Here is an 18424-nt window from a genome sequence, read left to right on the forward strand (position 1 = left end):
TCGAAAATCTCAATTTGCATTCGACTTATGTAAAGCTTTTCTTGCCGCCGAAATCCCTTTGTGGAAAGTGCAAGGTTGTGGGTCTAGTGCACGGTTTTTGTAATTGTCTATTATTGCGTATTTTAGCTATTTATAGTGCCTTTTTTCCTGCCTATTTTAATGATTCATAATGCCTAAACTTCTGGTCCCTGATGATGAATATGCTTTTAGAATCAGAAGACGGCTTATGCTGTCACAGATCGAGAAAGTTACTTGGACCTATGTCAGTTTTATCTTAAAAGCGACGTTAATATATTTTCCTTTGTTTCTTTTGCAGAGATAATGGAAGCACATGAACAAAATCGCATAGCCTCACTGATTGGTGTTGAAGGAGGACACAGTATTGGCAACAGTCTTGCTGTGCTGAGAATACTGTACGATCTTGGAGTCCGCTATATGACGCTCACGCACACTTGCAACACTCCCTGGTAAGTACAAAGCAGAAAACCATTAACCCTTAATCAGTCGCTTCTAAATTTGTAACATTAGAAGTAGCGCACAAATGAAGGGTTCAGAGCCATAGTGGGCCAAGCGCCATTTATTAAAACCGGAGAAAGCAAGGGTTAAAGTTAAGTGAATACCGTAGTTTAATTAAGACTGACATATCATTTAGTTTTAATGTGTAATACTTTATATTACATGCTATATGTTTCCATTGAATTATGGTAATAACTTTATTTTAACCCTTGTTTTCTACGGTTTTAGTAAATGGCGCTTGGCCCACTATTGTTCTCAACCCTTCTGAAAGTAGAAAACTCAATTTTGGAAAAACATGGAATTGAGCCCTTTCTTAAATGACTGATTCAACTACGTAGTAAAGACGCTTTAATGTAATTTATAATTGAAATTTAAATAAATTGACGTCTCCTGTCACCTGTATTCCACTATCACTGTATGTTTGTAATTTCCCTCTCTTACTTACTTACATACTTACTTACTTACTGGCTTTTAAGGAACCCGGAGGTTCATTGCCGCCCTCACAAAATCCCGCCATTGGTCCCTATCCTGAGCAAGATTAATCCATTCTCTATCATCACATCCCACCTCCCTCAAATCCATTTTATTATTATCTTCCCATCTATGCCTCGGGCTCCCTAAAAGTCTTTTTCCCTCCGGCCTCCCAATTAACATTCTATATGCATTTCTGGATTAGCCCATACGTGCTACATGTCCTGCTCATCTCGTCTGGATTTAATGTTCCTAAATATGTCAGGTGAAGAAACAATGCGTGCAGTTCTGTGTTGTGTAACTTTCTCCAGTCTCCTGTAACTTCATTCCTTTTAGTCCCAAATATTTTCCTAAGCACCTTATTCTCAAACACCCTTAACCTATGTTATTCTCTCAAAGTGAGAGTCCAAGTTTCACAACCTTAAAGAACAACCGGTAATATAACTGTTTTATAAATTCTAACTTTCAGTTTTTTTGACAGCAGACTGGATGATAAAAGCTTCTCAACCGAATAATAACAGGCATTTCCCATATTTATTCTGTGTTTAATTTCCTCCCGAGTATCATTTATATGTGTTACTGTTGCTCCAAGATATTTGAACTTCTCCACCTTTTCAAAAGATAAATTTCCAATTTTTATATTTCCATTTCGTACGATATTCTCGTCACGAGACATAATCATATACTTTGTCTTTTCGGGATTTACTTGAAAACCTATCTCTTTACTTGCTTTTAGTAAAATTTCCGTGTTTTCCCTAATCATTTGTGGATTTTCTCTTAACATATCCACGTCATCCACATAGACAAGCAACTGATGTAACCCGTTCAGTTCCCAACCTTCTCTGTTATCCTGGATCCCACTCTCTCTGGCAATAAAAATTGAAATTGAAAAAAAGGAAGTCGGAAGCAGAAAGCTTATATTTGGGCTGCAGATGTGGCTGATAAAAGAAAATTGAAAGATGACGAAGAGTCGTGTAAAATGTCTGTTTCAGTGGACTGGAAAAAAGATTACTCAACTAAAGAATTATAATAATTTTTCGAAACTGAATATTTACGTCTGACCAGCACTCACTGTGTATGATTTCCTTGTATAGCCTCTGGATATGGTTGCTCTCTGGAGAGCGCATAACGCACATAACATACCACAGTGTTTGTTGATTACTTCCCAATAGTAGGAACGAATGTATTTATACAAAGTTTCGTACGTAACTCACAGGGATAATCTCATACTCACGCATTTCCACGTTAACAATTTCAGACAATGAAAGTAATGAAATATTTTGTTCCAGTGGCTTCATTTCATCAAAGGGTAAATACGTTACCGTTTGTGAGGCATAAACATTTAAAGCAGTTTGCGCTCGGGCTGTTTATATTTTGAATACATCAACGCACATGCGTGCAAAGGTTGAAAACAGCCCTGTAGAGTAAAACTATAAACAAAATTGCCGTTTTATATGCCGACATTGATGCTGTGAACTTTCTGATTCGTTTTAAAATGCTACAGTTGTATTCCCTCTACCTAAAAAACAGAAAAATATAATACATCACACTTATTTTTTCGTATATTAAAACTTCCTGGCTTGTTACAAAGTTACAAGGCGCATCAGAGATTTCACTAATCAGAATTATTATTCCGGCCGAAAAAAGATTTAAATTAAAATTAGATTTTAAACTTCCTTTTAAGCAATATTTCAAGTTACTAACATGAATATGAATTAGTTCCAGGCGGTATATCAACATTTTTTAAATTTGAATAGTCATATACTGGCTAAATTAGCGAATTTTTCCTATTAATTTCAGGTTTATTTCTTTCAGTAAAAGATTTTTAACGAACATTTAAAAATACGTTTTAATACAGTACGAATTACATTTTATTTCGCTGTTACAAAGTTTCAGCTAAAAATAATGCGGACCTAATCTTTATTAACCCTTCAGTACTAGCGTCATGATTCATCACACCAGTACTCGCGCGGATTACAATTGAAGAGTTAAGAACCATAGTGGGCCAAGCGCCATTTACCAAAACCGTAGAAAACAAGGTTTAAAATGAAGTTATTACCATAATTCAATGGAAACATATAACAAGTAACATAATAATAATAATAATAATAATAATAATAATAATAATAATAATAATAATAACAATAATAATAATAATAATAATAATAATAATTATTATTATTATTATTATTATTATTATTATTATTATTATTATTTAATCTGGCAGAACTAAGGCCAGTAGGCCTTCTCTTCCGCCCAGCCAGACTTTAATTCTAATTGAATACAATATTGCTTACATAGTTATTACATTAATATCTAGACCATAAAACAACATGAAAGTAAATAATGAAAGATGGTTAAGTAATGTTATTGTGACAATAATAAACATTGGTAAGAAATAGTTATAATAATAATAATAATAATAATAATAATATAATTTATATAATCACTAAACATTGAGAAACTTGAAACAGCTATTATTGTTAACAAGAATTGTTAGAAAAATATTTCGTTAATCTATTCTTAAATTGGTTTGATGTCTGACAGTCCCTGACATTACTCGGTAGGGAATTCCAAAGCCGAGGAACAGCCACAGTGAAAGAAGATGAATATGAGGATGTTCGGTGGGAGGGAATGGATAATATTGAGGAGTGTTGTGATCGTGTGTCTAGGTTATGATGGGTGGATACATTTTGAAAACGAGACGCAAGATAGACAGGAGTGGAGAAATGCAATATGTGAAAGAGAAGGGAAAGACAGTTGATTTTCCTACGATTTTCTAGACTGAGCCAGGACAACATTTCGAGGGATGGTGTTACGTGATCAGCCCGGCGAATATTGCAGACGAAACGGACGCACATATTATGAACACGTTATAGTCTCTGCGCCAAAGTAACGCTTAGGTCAGTAAGCAGAACATCACAGTAATCGACGTGGGGCATGACGAGTGTTTGCACTAACATTTTTTTCATGGAAAAGGGTAGAAAATTCTTCAATCGCCTAAACGAATGGATTAATGAGAATACTTTTTGCAAGTTTCTGCAAATATACACATTAAAACTAAATGATAGGCTATGTCAATCGTCATTAAACTATTGTATTCACTTAAATTTAACCGTTACTTTCTCCGTTGTTAATAAATGGCGCTTGGGGTCTACTATGGCTCTGAACCCTTCATTTGTAATCCATCTTTTTATAATAAATTCTACTAAACCTAGGAATATATAATTTTGCAACATATATTTAATAATAAGATTACTCTACTGTTTCTATTAAACTGTTTGTTATATAACAGCGTAATTCCATTTGAAATTCAATATTTAAATCAGTAATGTTTTAAAAATTTATAAAAAAAAATTTTAAATCTTCTCACCATTCGTGAGCTGCCACAAGGGACAAAGAGTACTTAACCACAGAAATTTTTACAAGTTCATTGAACCATTGATTTTGTTTTAACAATTAAATTCCTACAAGTATATAGCTACAAATTTTTTTTTTAGATTAGTGGAAATATACCTATTTTTAGAGAGATAAGTGTTAGAAAAAAGTAAAGAATGCTACTGAACTTAGTTTGATTTCGAATATAGGTGATTCTTCAGGAGAGCAATTGATCCTTTCAAAGCAGCTAAAGTTACAATCGGATTAATAGATGTATTCCAAGCCTCTTAAATACATCTTTCATGAAGAGAGTAGCGGTACCACTTGCTCCAACCAGAAGTCCGATTACTTCAAGCTCTTTTAACTGGTATTTTTGGAGGTAACAGGGAATGGTAGGATTGTAGATATTCTTTTTTTCATTATCCACTTCTGCTGGCTGTTCCTCATCCGTTTCGAAACGCACAATGAGATCAATTATGTATCCAGATCTTGTAGATTCCTTGAAAGCTATTATATCTATACGCCGTGTACTGCCAGTGACGGAGAGACCATGTACTTCTTCAAAGGTGCTGTAATCGGCATCTTTAACGGCAGTGACTATAATTGATCGTACTTGGTGGTGTCTAGCGTTTCGCAGAGCTTCGCCGTGCGGACAGGATCCCAGGACGTGTGCAAGAGTTTCAACCTCGTTGTAGCAATGCCTACAACGGTTGTCCTGAGATCTTATAATAATATGATGAGTGGTATTATGATGCAAAAAATGTAATTAAAACTGTATTGTTATTGTTATATAGACTTAATTGTTAGTTACTGTAAACTATAATCTAAAATTATCTTCTACTCCTAAAATTTAAGTCACAAATTGAGTTCAACTACATGTCTGTTTCAAATGAGAATAAGTCGTTGTTTTGTATTATCAAATATGCCCACGTAATCATTTAGTGTCCCTTCAGACAAGGCCACTTTCAGTGGCCCGTTTGTATCGCTTCGAACGCGCGTCAATAGCGCTGCTAACGGTCTATGGGCCACCAATTCCCTACACCTTCACGACAGTGTACAGGCTTAATTATAAAAATGTTACTACAGTATAATATAGAATTACGACAATAATAACAATGATAATAATAATAGTAATCATAATAATAATAATAATAATAATAATAATAATATAACCATAGACTACTAAATTGCTGAACTATTGCGAATTACGGATATATTATAAATGATCAAACGTACAATTGGTCATGAAATCCATTGCCATTATGTTCTAGCCTAAGAACTTACGGACCCACGTAAAATATATAGGGTGTATCAAAACAAGTAGGAAAGCTCTGGGGAATTGATATTGGACCTGAAGACGAGCAGAAACTTTCATATAAAAGTATGGTCAATTTTGCTTAGTTTTTTAGTTACAATTATTGTTTTTGGTGTACATAATATATGTGGTGATAAACAAGCCACATGTAATTTTCTTCTGCATTCAATTTTTTATCGATTTGTTCCGTGTTCAAAGCCACGTGATGATAGTTGCCATAACAAAATAAACACCTTTCGCGCTTCCTGTTAGAGAAATGTTTAAGGGGTTATGTACAGCTTACAGAAGTAAAATTTTTGGAAATATTCAACATTTCCCCCCCCCCGTATCTTGTACAATAATGAAAATTGGTATGCGTAAAACACTGTCCTTCTGCTATATGAAAAAATATTTTTACGATTAGAAAATTATTATTATTATTATTATTATCTTTTTCCAAAGTTCAAAATGGTGGCAGTTCACTGTGCAATGATGAAGCGTTTCCCTCATAACTCAAACTTTTTAACTTTTTCATATTCTCGCTCTATTATTTCATTGCTGAAACTCATGTTTACAATATCATGCTCTTTTAACTACATCCCTTAATAAATAATATTTTTTTTTAATTTTGTATTAGAAGAAAATACTGATATTTGACCATTTTTTAAATGAATTTATTTTGTATCTCACAATCTATCAAAGGTAGAGAAGTGATCTTACATCATATTGTACGTAGATATGACATGCATAAATACACACAAAAAATTTCATTACAGAATGCTGATTAGTTTTTTAGGTATGAGGGAAAATCTTCATCACTGCACAGTGAACTGCCACCATTTTGAGTTTTGAAAAAAAAAATTAATCGTAATTTTCTTTTTCATCACAGTGTTTTACACATACTAATTCTCATTATTGTACAAGATACAGTAAAAAAAAATTTAATATCTAAAAACATTTTTAATATTTAAAAAAAATTATTGCTGTAAGCTGTACTAACCCCTTAATCAGCGATTCCCTAATAGATGAATAGATCGTGAGGAACCAACATCCTGGCCTGCTCGTTCTCCCGACCTTAATTCATTGGATTTCTATTTGTGGGGTCATTTAATTGACATTGTGTATTCTAGATCTATTCACAACTTGGAAATTCTTCGCCAGCGGCTTGAAAAAGGATGTCAGCAGATACGGCAGACGTCTAGAATATGGAAAAGTGTATGGCAGTTGATGATGCGGCGCTAATATGCTTATGTTAGAGCTAATGGTGGTAAATTGAGCACTTTATGTAGAAATTAGAAGTTTCTGTATAAATTGAACTATATCATCACAGATATTACGTACACTACAAAGAGTGACTGTAACTAAGAAACTAAGCGAAATTGTTTATAAGAACGTTTTTGGTTGTCAGGTTCGCTGTCAATTTCCAAGAGCTTTCCCACATGTTTCGATCGGAGTTTACTAGTTCGGTCCCATGGTCAAAAATATATATAGTCCGATCCGGAATCAAGAAGTAAACAATATTAGTTCGATCCTGGATCATTACGTTAACAGTACTATTTCGGTCCCGGATCGAAAATAGAGCTGTACTGGTTCGAAATCAACATTTTTCTTCCAATTCTAAGCAGTCTTAGGACTATCATAAGGCAGGGACGGATAAATTCTTGGCTCGAGACAGAAAACAACAAAATTGCCTACCCTTTCCTTAAGGCATGTATATTGTACAGCAGCGGTGGCGAAAATGTAATCGTGCGCCGAGCCACTGTGTAACCTGCAACGTGCATAGCACCTATGGAGGGAGGCGGACACCCGAAGGGGAAGTGAGGCAACTGTCTGATTTATTAACGGATTTTCATTTTCCTTACGTCAAGCCCTTAAACATAATTTTATACAGTACAAGGCTACAAACTAATGTTTAGTACGTGTAACGAAGAAAGAAATGAACAATAAATGAACAATATCACAACCTAAAATTAACTGTCTTCAGAATATCTCTGCGACAAAGTTTCAAAATCAGGAATTATATCACTTACTGCCAGTCGTAGTTGATCACGAAGGTATTTGTCTGTCAGTCGTGATCTACATTTGGTTTTTACTATTTTAATTGTTGAAAATAATTTTTCACAAACGTAAGTTGCAGCGAACATGGCTTCAACAGAGCAAGCGAAAGAACAAAGCTTCAGATATTTATTTTTTGGCAAAGACTTGAAAGTTCAACATTTGTCAAGTCCTTACATCTAGCTTTCATTTGACATCACGTAGTAAATCTGTGAGTTCAAATTGAAGAGCTAACCGCATTATTCGTACATCTGCTCAAAAAGGGTCGACGTACAGAGATGATGATGGTGATGATAACAACAACAATAACACTTCACCTTTCAATGTTTCATCAGTAACATGTAGTATAATCCCATCCTGCTTGGAACTCTCGTACATGGTTTCGAGAGAGACATACTATGCCACTCGCAGGTCAAAGACAAATACAAATGGAACGGAGTTTGACTCCAGTGAGTGAGAGGGTGGGGGTTGGCGGAGGTTAGAAGGAAGCGAAATGCACAGCTATCACTGCGAGCCACAATGTCTCGCGAGTCACGTTCTCGCCACGGCTGTTGTACAGTATAAACCTTATTCAAAACTTCTTACACTTCAAAGTAGTCAGTGATACTAGGTGCTATGTTTTGGGAGAAATTTGTAGGATAATGTTTTTTATATATTGGAGTCTCTTTATTAATTTAGATACAAATTCTGCCATTTTGTCTCTAATATATTGTTCTCTCTTTAATTGTTCTGGTCTTCCATTTGTTGTTCGACTTCTAATTTGTATGTAGGTGTCAATTTGAATTCGTTTTAGAACGTTTGTTAATTGAAAGATGTTAGGGTGAGCGGTGTAGAAAAAGCCAATTAACTTCGCATGGAAAGATTCACAACTGTTTGTCGTTCTTTCTTTCGTACCTACGAATTCGGCCCATAATTCTCGCGGGAAAGTAGCTAGACGTTGTAGTATGTATCGGATGTACTCCTCTGGCACATAATCGGTATATAATAATAATAATAATAATAATAATAATAATAATAATAATAATAATAATAATAATGGCTGTATTTAACCTGGCAGAGTTAAGACCGTAAGGCCTTCTCTTACACTCAACCAGGATTCAAACTTGCTTATATAGTTGAACATACAACTGGATCGGAATTAAGTAATTACATACTGATACAATTTAGGTAAATAATGAGATCAAAAGAGGTAGTTACAGTACATAAAAATTTACCTCATAAAATAAAAATAAGCATAGTGGAATACATATTAATGTTGTTAGAATCAAATACGAATGACATAAAAACAGAAGCCGATAATTCAATAAAAATATGTACACAGTAAAAATAAAAATAAACACATTAATATACATACTCGTATTAGTATTAGATTACAATTAAGTAGGATTTACATAATTACACCAGAAACCGACAATTGAATAAAATGTAGGCCTACACAAAAAAATGGATTAATAATATAAAAACAACACAGCGGGATACATATTGGCGTTAAGTGATAAATAAACACGATTTACATGATTACACAATAAAAATAAGAAACAAAAAAATAATAATAAAAATAAATACAGTGGAATACATTCCATTAAATATTTGCAACGCTTTAGATCTGGCAACTCATCGTAAGATATTTTTCTAATTTACATTTAAAGGAAATTAAAGTTCGGCAGCCCTTGACTTCAGGCGGGAGAGAATTCCAGTGACGAGAAGTAGCAACAGTGAAAGATGAAGAATAAAGAGATGATGTGTGGAGTGGTATTTCTATCGTGTTATCATATTGTGGCCGAGTATTTAAGTTATGATACCGAGAAATACTGTGGAATCGGACAGATAAGTAAGAGGGAGTAGAGGCGTGCAAAATTCGGTATAAGAGAGAAAGGGAATGTACCTTTCTGAACCGAATTAGTACTGTATATTTCAGGTGTGTATCTGACGGGACCGAACTAGTACATTTTGATACATCCTGTATATTATTAATTATCATATTTTTCCTTTTCTTTTAGACATAAATTTCATCACATTAATGTAAATAATATTTTTTAATCCAGTAATCCATTTCTAACGATGCGAACAGTATTGATATAGCGATACGTCAACAATGTAGTACTGAATCTTGCCATGTGTTCACTAAACATTGCTGTTTTATACATATGAATATATTCTGATGTGAACTTTATTACGGCTGAAATTTATTTCTTTGTCGAACTTCCTTTCCAAATCTTTGGTCGCACAACTAACACGCTTCCTTTCGTTGTCGACAGGGCTGATTCTTCGTCCGTTGAACATCGCGGGAAGTACCCGGAGCACGGAGGACTAACAGAGTTTGGTAAGGTGAGTGAATTTTTACGTCAAACTCCGTGACGAAAAAAGATTGATCACAAATCCAGCAATCGCTTTCCCGCCTCCTCTTCGTCCCGATGAGAGTGTAAGGAGGATTTCTGCAGCTGGAATTTTGTGTTTGACAGCTCGTCACCCGGTTGCTGCGACGGACGTGTTCGAATCCATAATCTTGCTAGTAGGAAATCCAATTTAAATCAGTGAAATTGGAGGGATAAAATGTTTGCTACAAGTTCTAAAGATTTCGCTTCTAGTGTGATTGATGGGCAGATAAAGCACGTGTAAGAGCGACCTTTTGCGTATGGGTTTGAATGATAACTTTTCAATAAGCAGGAAATAAATCGGACACAGCCGAGGATTTTGTGAGTTATGTAAACATTTGTCGATATAAAACAATATATTAAATATTAATTCAAATAAAAACTTTGTAAAGGCCAAGCAGATAGAAAATAGAAATCAGGTTTAATTTGCTTTAATTTTATTCCTAGATTTTGGCAGAAAATAAATTTATGCTCGACCATGGCGAAATGTAGTAATTATACACCTGGTACCAGCCCTTTAATGCACCTCATTAAAATGCACCTATTCATTATAATTCAGTTGTTCAGCCAATGAGAAATCACCATTGTACCATTATAAAACCGCAAGTATCGATTATATTCTTGGATATGCAATCGAAAGACAATTAGCGAAAAGTCACGGAGGCTGGAAATCCAATACTGTCGCAGAAGGTTATGTTCTGTTACTATAATGATTAGCGTTAATTGTAAGTAATATTCAAATAAATTCAATTTATCATCTCATTTTTCAATTCTAAATCAATTTCCAGGTTATATCAAGACTAATATTCATGTTATTCTCTAGATTATATCAAGGTCAATGAATCCGTGCCTCGGAAAAAATCAATACTTTCGCGTCTGCGCACATCTCACAATTCAGGTCAGTTCCGCTCCTCACATAACCATAACATGAATATTTATGAATAATTTCAAGTTAGAAATATGGTCGAGCAAAAAAAAGTCGTATGAAACTTGGCTATAATGGTAATTAAGACGCTAGTATGAAAATTATGAAACGAGCTTGGGCTCGTTTCATAAACAAACATACTCGCGTCTTAATTACTACCATTATAGGCTCGTTGCATAATGTACTATTATAAGTACATTAACAAGAAAATGATAAGAAGTAATTGTAAGGTAAATTGATTTTGTTTTAAAGCAAATATAGTCCTGATCAACTTATTTAATACCCCAAGGGTGAAACCTAACCATTTCCCCCCCCCCCTATTACTAGGCTACATTATTATACTAGTGGATTATGATGATTTTCTAGTTTGAAGGTTGAATTTTATTTTGCCAACTTTGTTTCGAAATTCGATACTGAGAAATACAACAGCTGGTAGTGATTTTGTAACTGTTATGTTGGCACCAGGAATACCTGAACTTTCTGCCAGGGTAATATATATGGATTAGCAAAGTCTAGTATATACAGTCACGAAGCTTGAGTTATTGAAGTTGCTAGACTGTGTAAGTACTATTTCGCATTGTCTGTAATGAGGCGATAGTAGCGAGCCTAGTGGTTAGCAACTATCTATGGCTGCATATTTATTACTTATTGAGCTTCGTGACTGTATATACTAGACCAGGCCTGCACAAGGTTTGCACTCCCCTAGCCGGCCCACAGCTCATGAGCCGCTCTCTGTATAAGGGTGGACTGGAAGAAGGGGTGGATTTCGTACAAAATAAACACAAAACGAAGTAATATTACGAGTGCTTATGAAATGAATTCCTGTTCAGTGTTTGCAAAACTATCTTGGACTATTATTAATTAATAAAGAAATATTTATTTTACAGAAGTAATAGAAATTCTATGGCTACTTAAATGTACAATATCATTTTGTAATATTTTTATTTATCAGTACGTCAAAACGAGGTTTTATGCTGTTGGCAGCTGGAAGGAACAGTAGCCTACTGATCGTAATGAAACATCAGTTACAGATGTTCGATGTCTGCCTTTATTAAAGAGTTTATTATAGAAAACAGTTGCTCACAAATATAAATGTTGAGCCAAACATAGCAATCATTTTCACAGCCAGCCTGTGTAATCGTGGATATTATTGCTAATGTTTAGTCTTGTAAAACTCACCCAGACTAGTAGTATTATTCAAACGATCTTTAGCCCATAGGTCACATTGAAGATCAATAAGTTCGGGCTGTAAATCGTTAAATGTTAAATGTTATGTTCCGTCTTTTAGATTCTCCATACTGTACTGTAGGAGTAGGTAAGCAACGTGAAACAGTTACTGAGAATAGGTCTACACACTGCACTCCACTAGATAGCTGAGTGGTCGTTTCCCTCTCCTCTACCTATAGCAAGTCTATGTCATTCTGACGTATCTTCCTCTCCGTTTCGGCGAGCGGTAAAGACCTCTCTCCCGATCCGAAGGAGCGCGCGCGCTCGTTGAGCGCTGTTTGTGCAGGCCTGTACTAGACTGTGGTGTTACCTTATTTAGTAATTATTGTAATTTATTTTCCTTCTGCATTATTGGTTAGCCATTATGAATTGTTTAAAGCCTTATAATGATGTTAAAATGTCTTTGTTGCTATGTTACCGGTCGGATATATGAAATATTTGTTTCTAATCTAAAAAAAAAATTGACATGACTGTGAAGTAATGAACCATTTCTGGTAGTTGCTAACAATTTGATAAAGAGTAAGCCTACATTATGTCACTAGGGTAGGATAAATTAACTTTATTTGTGTACCCGAATAATAGTTTATGAAACTAAACTATAAATATAGTGAAATGTAATTCACAACATAGTTAAGGAACTGAATTCTCACGAAACTCGAAAAACGTACAATGAGAAATTATAATATTACATGACATCCATTTTTAAAGATACTTAGCTGTGCAAGAACAAGAGTATTTTCGAATGAACAGTGCGATATCCCGACTTTTAAGTCCTCATATCTTTTCCTTTTGGTTTTACATTAGCAAAAGAATTAACTAACAGACCTCACTGTACACAAAAACTTTAACACAATACTTAGGCTTGTAAATTTCCGTAAGTAAAATTTAGGGACACAAACGATACTGACAATTTTACTGCACTAATTATTTTCACCCATCAATCCACATATTCAACAGTAGTACCTTTATTATATATACAGGGACATCATTTTATTTTTACTTCAATTTTTATTGTACCTGAGTTTTTTAATGTACTTCACTCCTTCTACTAATGAAGTTCAACCGTCCTGCACACAGATCCAAGACCGCATATACAGTCACAGTAGCCTTACGGTCACAGTAAACAGTACGTTCCGAAAATATGTTCGCGTTTTCTAGTGATGAAAGAGCTTTCAATATTGAATCATTTTCGCACAGGTACTGTCGTCCATTTGCCTACGTCGTATCCCGGTTTTCCCCACCTGCTTTTATTCGCCAGCTAGTGGCTGGGCTGTCGTCTTAGCTCTTTTGTGAGAACATTAATTTCTGTTAGGAATTGGACGTCTACGTAATATTATACAACTGTTTAAAATAACTTAAATAAAAGGGCCTCGTTAAATAATTAACTGTCACGTGATTTCCTCCCTTTCTACGACCCTACGACATAAGCACTTGGACGGACAGTAGATAGTATGTCTGAGTAATTTTATCTTTTCGGATCGGGCACAAGTGAAGATTGAATTTACATTACGTAGGGTACTCTTTTATAGAGTAGGTACAGAATTATTTCAACATGAGTTACTAGTTACGAAGGACGAAACTGGTAATTGGGATTAGGTACAATAGTCTATAGTGCGATAATATGCACATTAGAGCTGAAGCCTGTATCGAAATGAACGGCCACCATTTTCAAAAATGTGTTTAAATATCCATATTATGATTATTTTTCAATTAAACTTCATTCTCTATATTGTACGCTAATGTGCTGTAGACATTATAATATACACTGCATAATGAATACGTCCACATGGACAGCTCAGTTCATGAGTAAAAACACTCATTGTTAATACTATACTGTATTTTGATTAAACAAAAACCTAATTAAAATGATCAAACTCAAAAGCGCGATATTTGCTACTTTACATAAATGGATGAACTACTTTTCTTTCCTCCTATACGTAGTAAAGTGATTTGTTTGTATTTTACGCCAGTATCATCGAACTCCAGTCATGGAAGGAGATAGCAAACGGTGTTTCAGGGTCTCAATCATTAATCCAAAGGTATAGCCAGGTTAATATTAAAAATGTTAGTAGAAATAAAATGATGTCCCTATATAACTATATAAATTTTTATTAGTGTTCTTTAATATTAGTCTGTAAAATTGAATCAGCTTCTTTTGTTTGTGGCTAAGTGGAAGAGAAGGCCTGATGGCCTTAACTTCGCCAGAATAAAAAAATAGATATAATTATCATCTTCGTAGCGGAATTTTCTGAAACTGAGCTGATTAAGTTTTATTTCAGTAAGAGTTCTTTTTAAAAAAATCCTATTTATATCTTATTAATTTATTTATGCTCGACCATGCCGAAATGTAGTAATTACACACCTGGTAGCAGTCCTTTAATGCATGTCATTAAAGTAACCTACTCATTAAAGTTCAGGTGTTTTCAGCCAATGACAACTCAGCTTACAGGTGTTCAGCCAATAATGAGTCAGCTTTGTACCGTTATAAAACCGCAAGTATCGATTATTCTCGGATATACAATCGAAAGAGAATATTAGCGAAAAGTCACGGAGGCTGGAAATCCAATACTGTCGCAGAAGGTTATGTTCTGTTACTATAATAATTAGCGTTAATTGTAAATAATATTCAAATAAATTCAATTTGTCATCTCGTTTTTCAATGTCGAATTCAATAATCAAAGTTATACCAAGTTTAACTGGATTACACAAGGTCAATGACATTATTGTTCCTCGGAAAAAATCAATACTTTTGCGTCTGCGCACATCTCACAATTCACGACCTAGAACAAGGTCACTTCCGATCTTGTCAGATACAAATAAAATGTATACATCTGAATACTGTAATTTCAAGTTAGAAATATGGTCGAGCATAAAAAGTCGTATGAAACTCGCTTATAATGGTAATTAAGAATCTCGTATGAAAATTATGAAACTCGATTGCGCTCGTTTCATAAACATCCATACTCGCTTCTTAATTACTATCATTATAGGCTCGTTGCATAATGTACTATTATATAACATTGTGATGAAAATTTTAATACATTTTCAATACAGTTAAGTATTTCAGTAAGTATATTAATATGTTATTGTATTAGAATACTTTATCTAAAATCTTAGCGCGCCACTCTACATATTGAACGAAAAAGAAACTGAGAAAAGCATTGGAGTACTGTTGAACACAGATTTATTTAGTAAGAAATTACGTTCATGGTGATATATGGAGCAATAGATCGGACGCCGTGACAGAGACGTATGTCTACACTTCAGGAAGCGAATGGTTTGTAATTTTGTATAAAATCGATATTCCACATGACTTCGTGATATGTAAATGTACATCTTGCGGCTGTCGTTTCGATGAACGTTACGCCAACCTTAAAAAGCAAGACGTAGTGGAGCGGAAAAGTGGACGCGCAGTAAAATCAATTCCAATTGTCGAGCAATTTGAATGCAAAACACATTGGCATTCCGATGTGTTGAACTATAAAGTGGATTGAGACTGGATTGAATTCAAGCTGTTTTCCGATAGTTACCACGTAGTTGTTAATTGCTTGGGAGTTCCCCGCTGCCCAGCTCTGTTCAACCGGACACAGCAAGTTCCACCCTTTAAATAGATGAAGCCATTTACTACCTGTTCCCGAAGAACTAAAACAACCCACTGTTAAATACTCCGATCAAATTGATTGTTGTTTAGATTTGAGTGCCTCTTTCTTCACACGTTGACCTATCCTCTCACTCGACGTGCAGGATTAATTTTGAAACCGTTTTGAAAACACCCCACTCACTACAGTACATGACCAGAGTGAATGATTAAAATACCAGCACACACTTTCGTTAAATTCGGTTATTAAGGCAATATCTCTGCAATTCTATTGGGGGAAAAATTATAAGTCATTTTCTTAATAAAATGACAGTGTCCTCTTGAACTGTCCATACACAATGATGACTGTATTATCCTCTAATAATTTTAGTACGTCTTTTACTACGTCGTACTTCTTTTGACCATTAAAACTGTACGAAGCGATAGTTCTAATAAGTCTTGTTATGGTACATTGTAATTTTTGTCCACTTGTGAGCCCATTTTCTTGTAAAAATAAAAAAAAATAGAGTTTGGATTTTCTGATATCATTCATGGTCGTTGACGTACATATACCCCCTTAATACTTACTTACTTACTTACTTACTGGCTTTTAAGGAACCCGTAGGTTCATTGCCGCCCTCACATAAGCCCGCCATTGGTCCCTATCCTGAGCAAGATTAATCCAGTCTCTACCATCATATCCTACCTCTCTCAAATCCATTTTAATATTATCTTCCCATCTACGTCTCGGCCTCCCTAAAGGTCTTTTTCCCTCCGGCCTCCCAACTAACACTCTATATGCATTATCGTATAACCTTTTTCCTTTGCTGTGGTCGTGCCGGAGAATCAGTCCCATTCCGAGGCTTACTGTTAGGTTTCGTAACAAGCTGTTTTTCACGGTGATGGGTTGTTAGCCCTTCGCCCAGCCCCCAAGCTGGAGGACCACCCCTTATCGGCTGTCCACGGCTGCTTATTCTATATTCGCAGCTACCCTCCATATCTGGAGGCCGTCTCCTCTATCCGCAACCTGAGGACGCGCCATGCCGTGGTGATAGGGACCCACAATACATGGATACCCCCTTAATAGGAAATAAAAGTGGTATAAAGGACGGAAACGAAATATCCTTGCAGATTGGAAGGGACAATAGGGTACATTTAAATTAATAGAAAACCTATATTACGTTTTGTGATTAAATGCACGGTTAATTAGAAAATTAAGTTTGAAGTTTCAACAGTCCAGCAACATCGTTGCTAACACAGAAGTGATACAGATATAAGGGTCAAAGACATATGTGTGTCTCGGTAGGAGAGCTGTTCTCTGCCTCGACGTTGCAATCTCTTCACATCGTGCAGTGGCTAGAAATCAATTTTTTTTAAATCAAATTTACAGGAAAACCGTCCGTGCTATTGAAATACGCCAGTGGGATAAATTATTCTTTATCAGATTTCATATCGATACGGACAAAAATGACGAACCTATTCGCAATAGTTACAGAATAAGAGGGCGTTAAACATTTGGGAAAAAACATTTTTTTCTGAAAAAAAAAAAACTATGAACTTTCCACCAATATGATATAATAGTTTTCTTTTACACAAAATATGAGGTATTCCCTGTGAAAATCTGCAAGGCTATTTCACTTCCACCCTATATTGACGAAAGCTCTGGAAAAAGAGATAATTTTTTAGAGAAATATTCAATATGTTGACGAAGAAGAGTAATAACAGTAATATTATGTAATGATAAATATATTTAAGGGGAGTTGGTCATTATCGCATGCAAAATAACGGTAAAAATAACCTCTCTTCAAGCAGTCATAAATATAATACTATTTATCACAGCTCTTTCATTTTTTTAGTGATATATGTATACACATTAAGCTTTGAAATGAAAAAGAATGGTTACTCTAGAGTAAATCTTTATCCTTAAATTAATTTTTTTAATTAAGCACAATTTTTTTATAAATCCACTACATGTCTGTGATTAGGTACATTCTATTCACTTATTATAGCACATATTGAATTGAAAATTTGACCACTTACTGCTAATAGATACTAAAACATACCCCACTAAAATTATTCATGTATCTATAATATTATGGGCATAGGGCTTATAGCAATCATCACCGTCAATAAATTAAAAAGGAATTGAAGATTAGTATAAGCCGTATGCCCATAATATTACAGATATTTTAATAATTTTAGTAGGGTATGTTTTAGTATCTATTAGCAGTAAGTGGCCAAAATTTTAATTCAATGTGTGCTATGATAAGTGAATAGAGTGTATCTAATCACAGGTATGTAGTGAATTTATATAAAAAATATGATTAAATTCAAAAATTAATTTAAGGGTAAGATTTACACTACATTAACCATTCTTCTTTCATTTTAAAGCTTAATGTGTATACATATATCACTAAAAAAATGAAAGAGCTGTGATAAATAGTATTACAATTCTGGCCGCTTGAAGATAGGCTATTTTTACCATTACTTTGCATGCGATAACGTCCATTTCCCCTTAATTTTTGTTAATAATGATGAACAAAGAGAAAAGTATACTCATTAACAAATGAAATTCGGAGATGTATGCAATGAAGGAGGAAAGGAAC

At 34.6% G+C, this 18424-nt stretch overlaps 1 protein-coding gene across 3 annotated transcripts in view; it reads left to right on the forward strand.

Annotated features, from left to right (window-relative positions):
- Positions 1 to 18424, forward strand: part of LOC138713714 (dipeptidase 1-like) — a 1576476-nt gene that overhangs the window by 1375510 nt on the left and 182542 nt on the right. For all 3 annotated transcript variants that reach the window (XM_069846020.1, XM_069846021.1, XM_069846022.1), the window contains 2 exons: positions 317 to 467; positions 9973 to 10042. In XM_069846020.1, the coding sequence (XP_069702121.1) occupies positions 317 to 467; positions 9973 to 10042 (221 nt within the window). The remainder of the gene's footprint in view (positions 1 to 316; positions 468 to 9972; positions 10043 to 18424) is intronic.

This window comes from Periplaneta americana, chromosome 14 (genome assembly GCF_040183065.1).
Source record: "Periplaneta americana isolate PAMFEO1 chromosome 14, P.americana_PAMFEO1_priV1, whole genome shotgun sequence".
NCBI lineage: Eukaryota > Metazoa > Arthropoda > Insecta > Blattodea > Blattidae > Periplaneta > Periplaneta americana.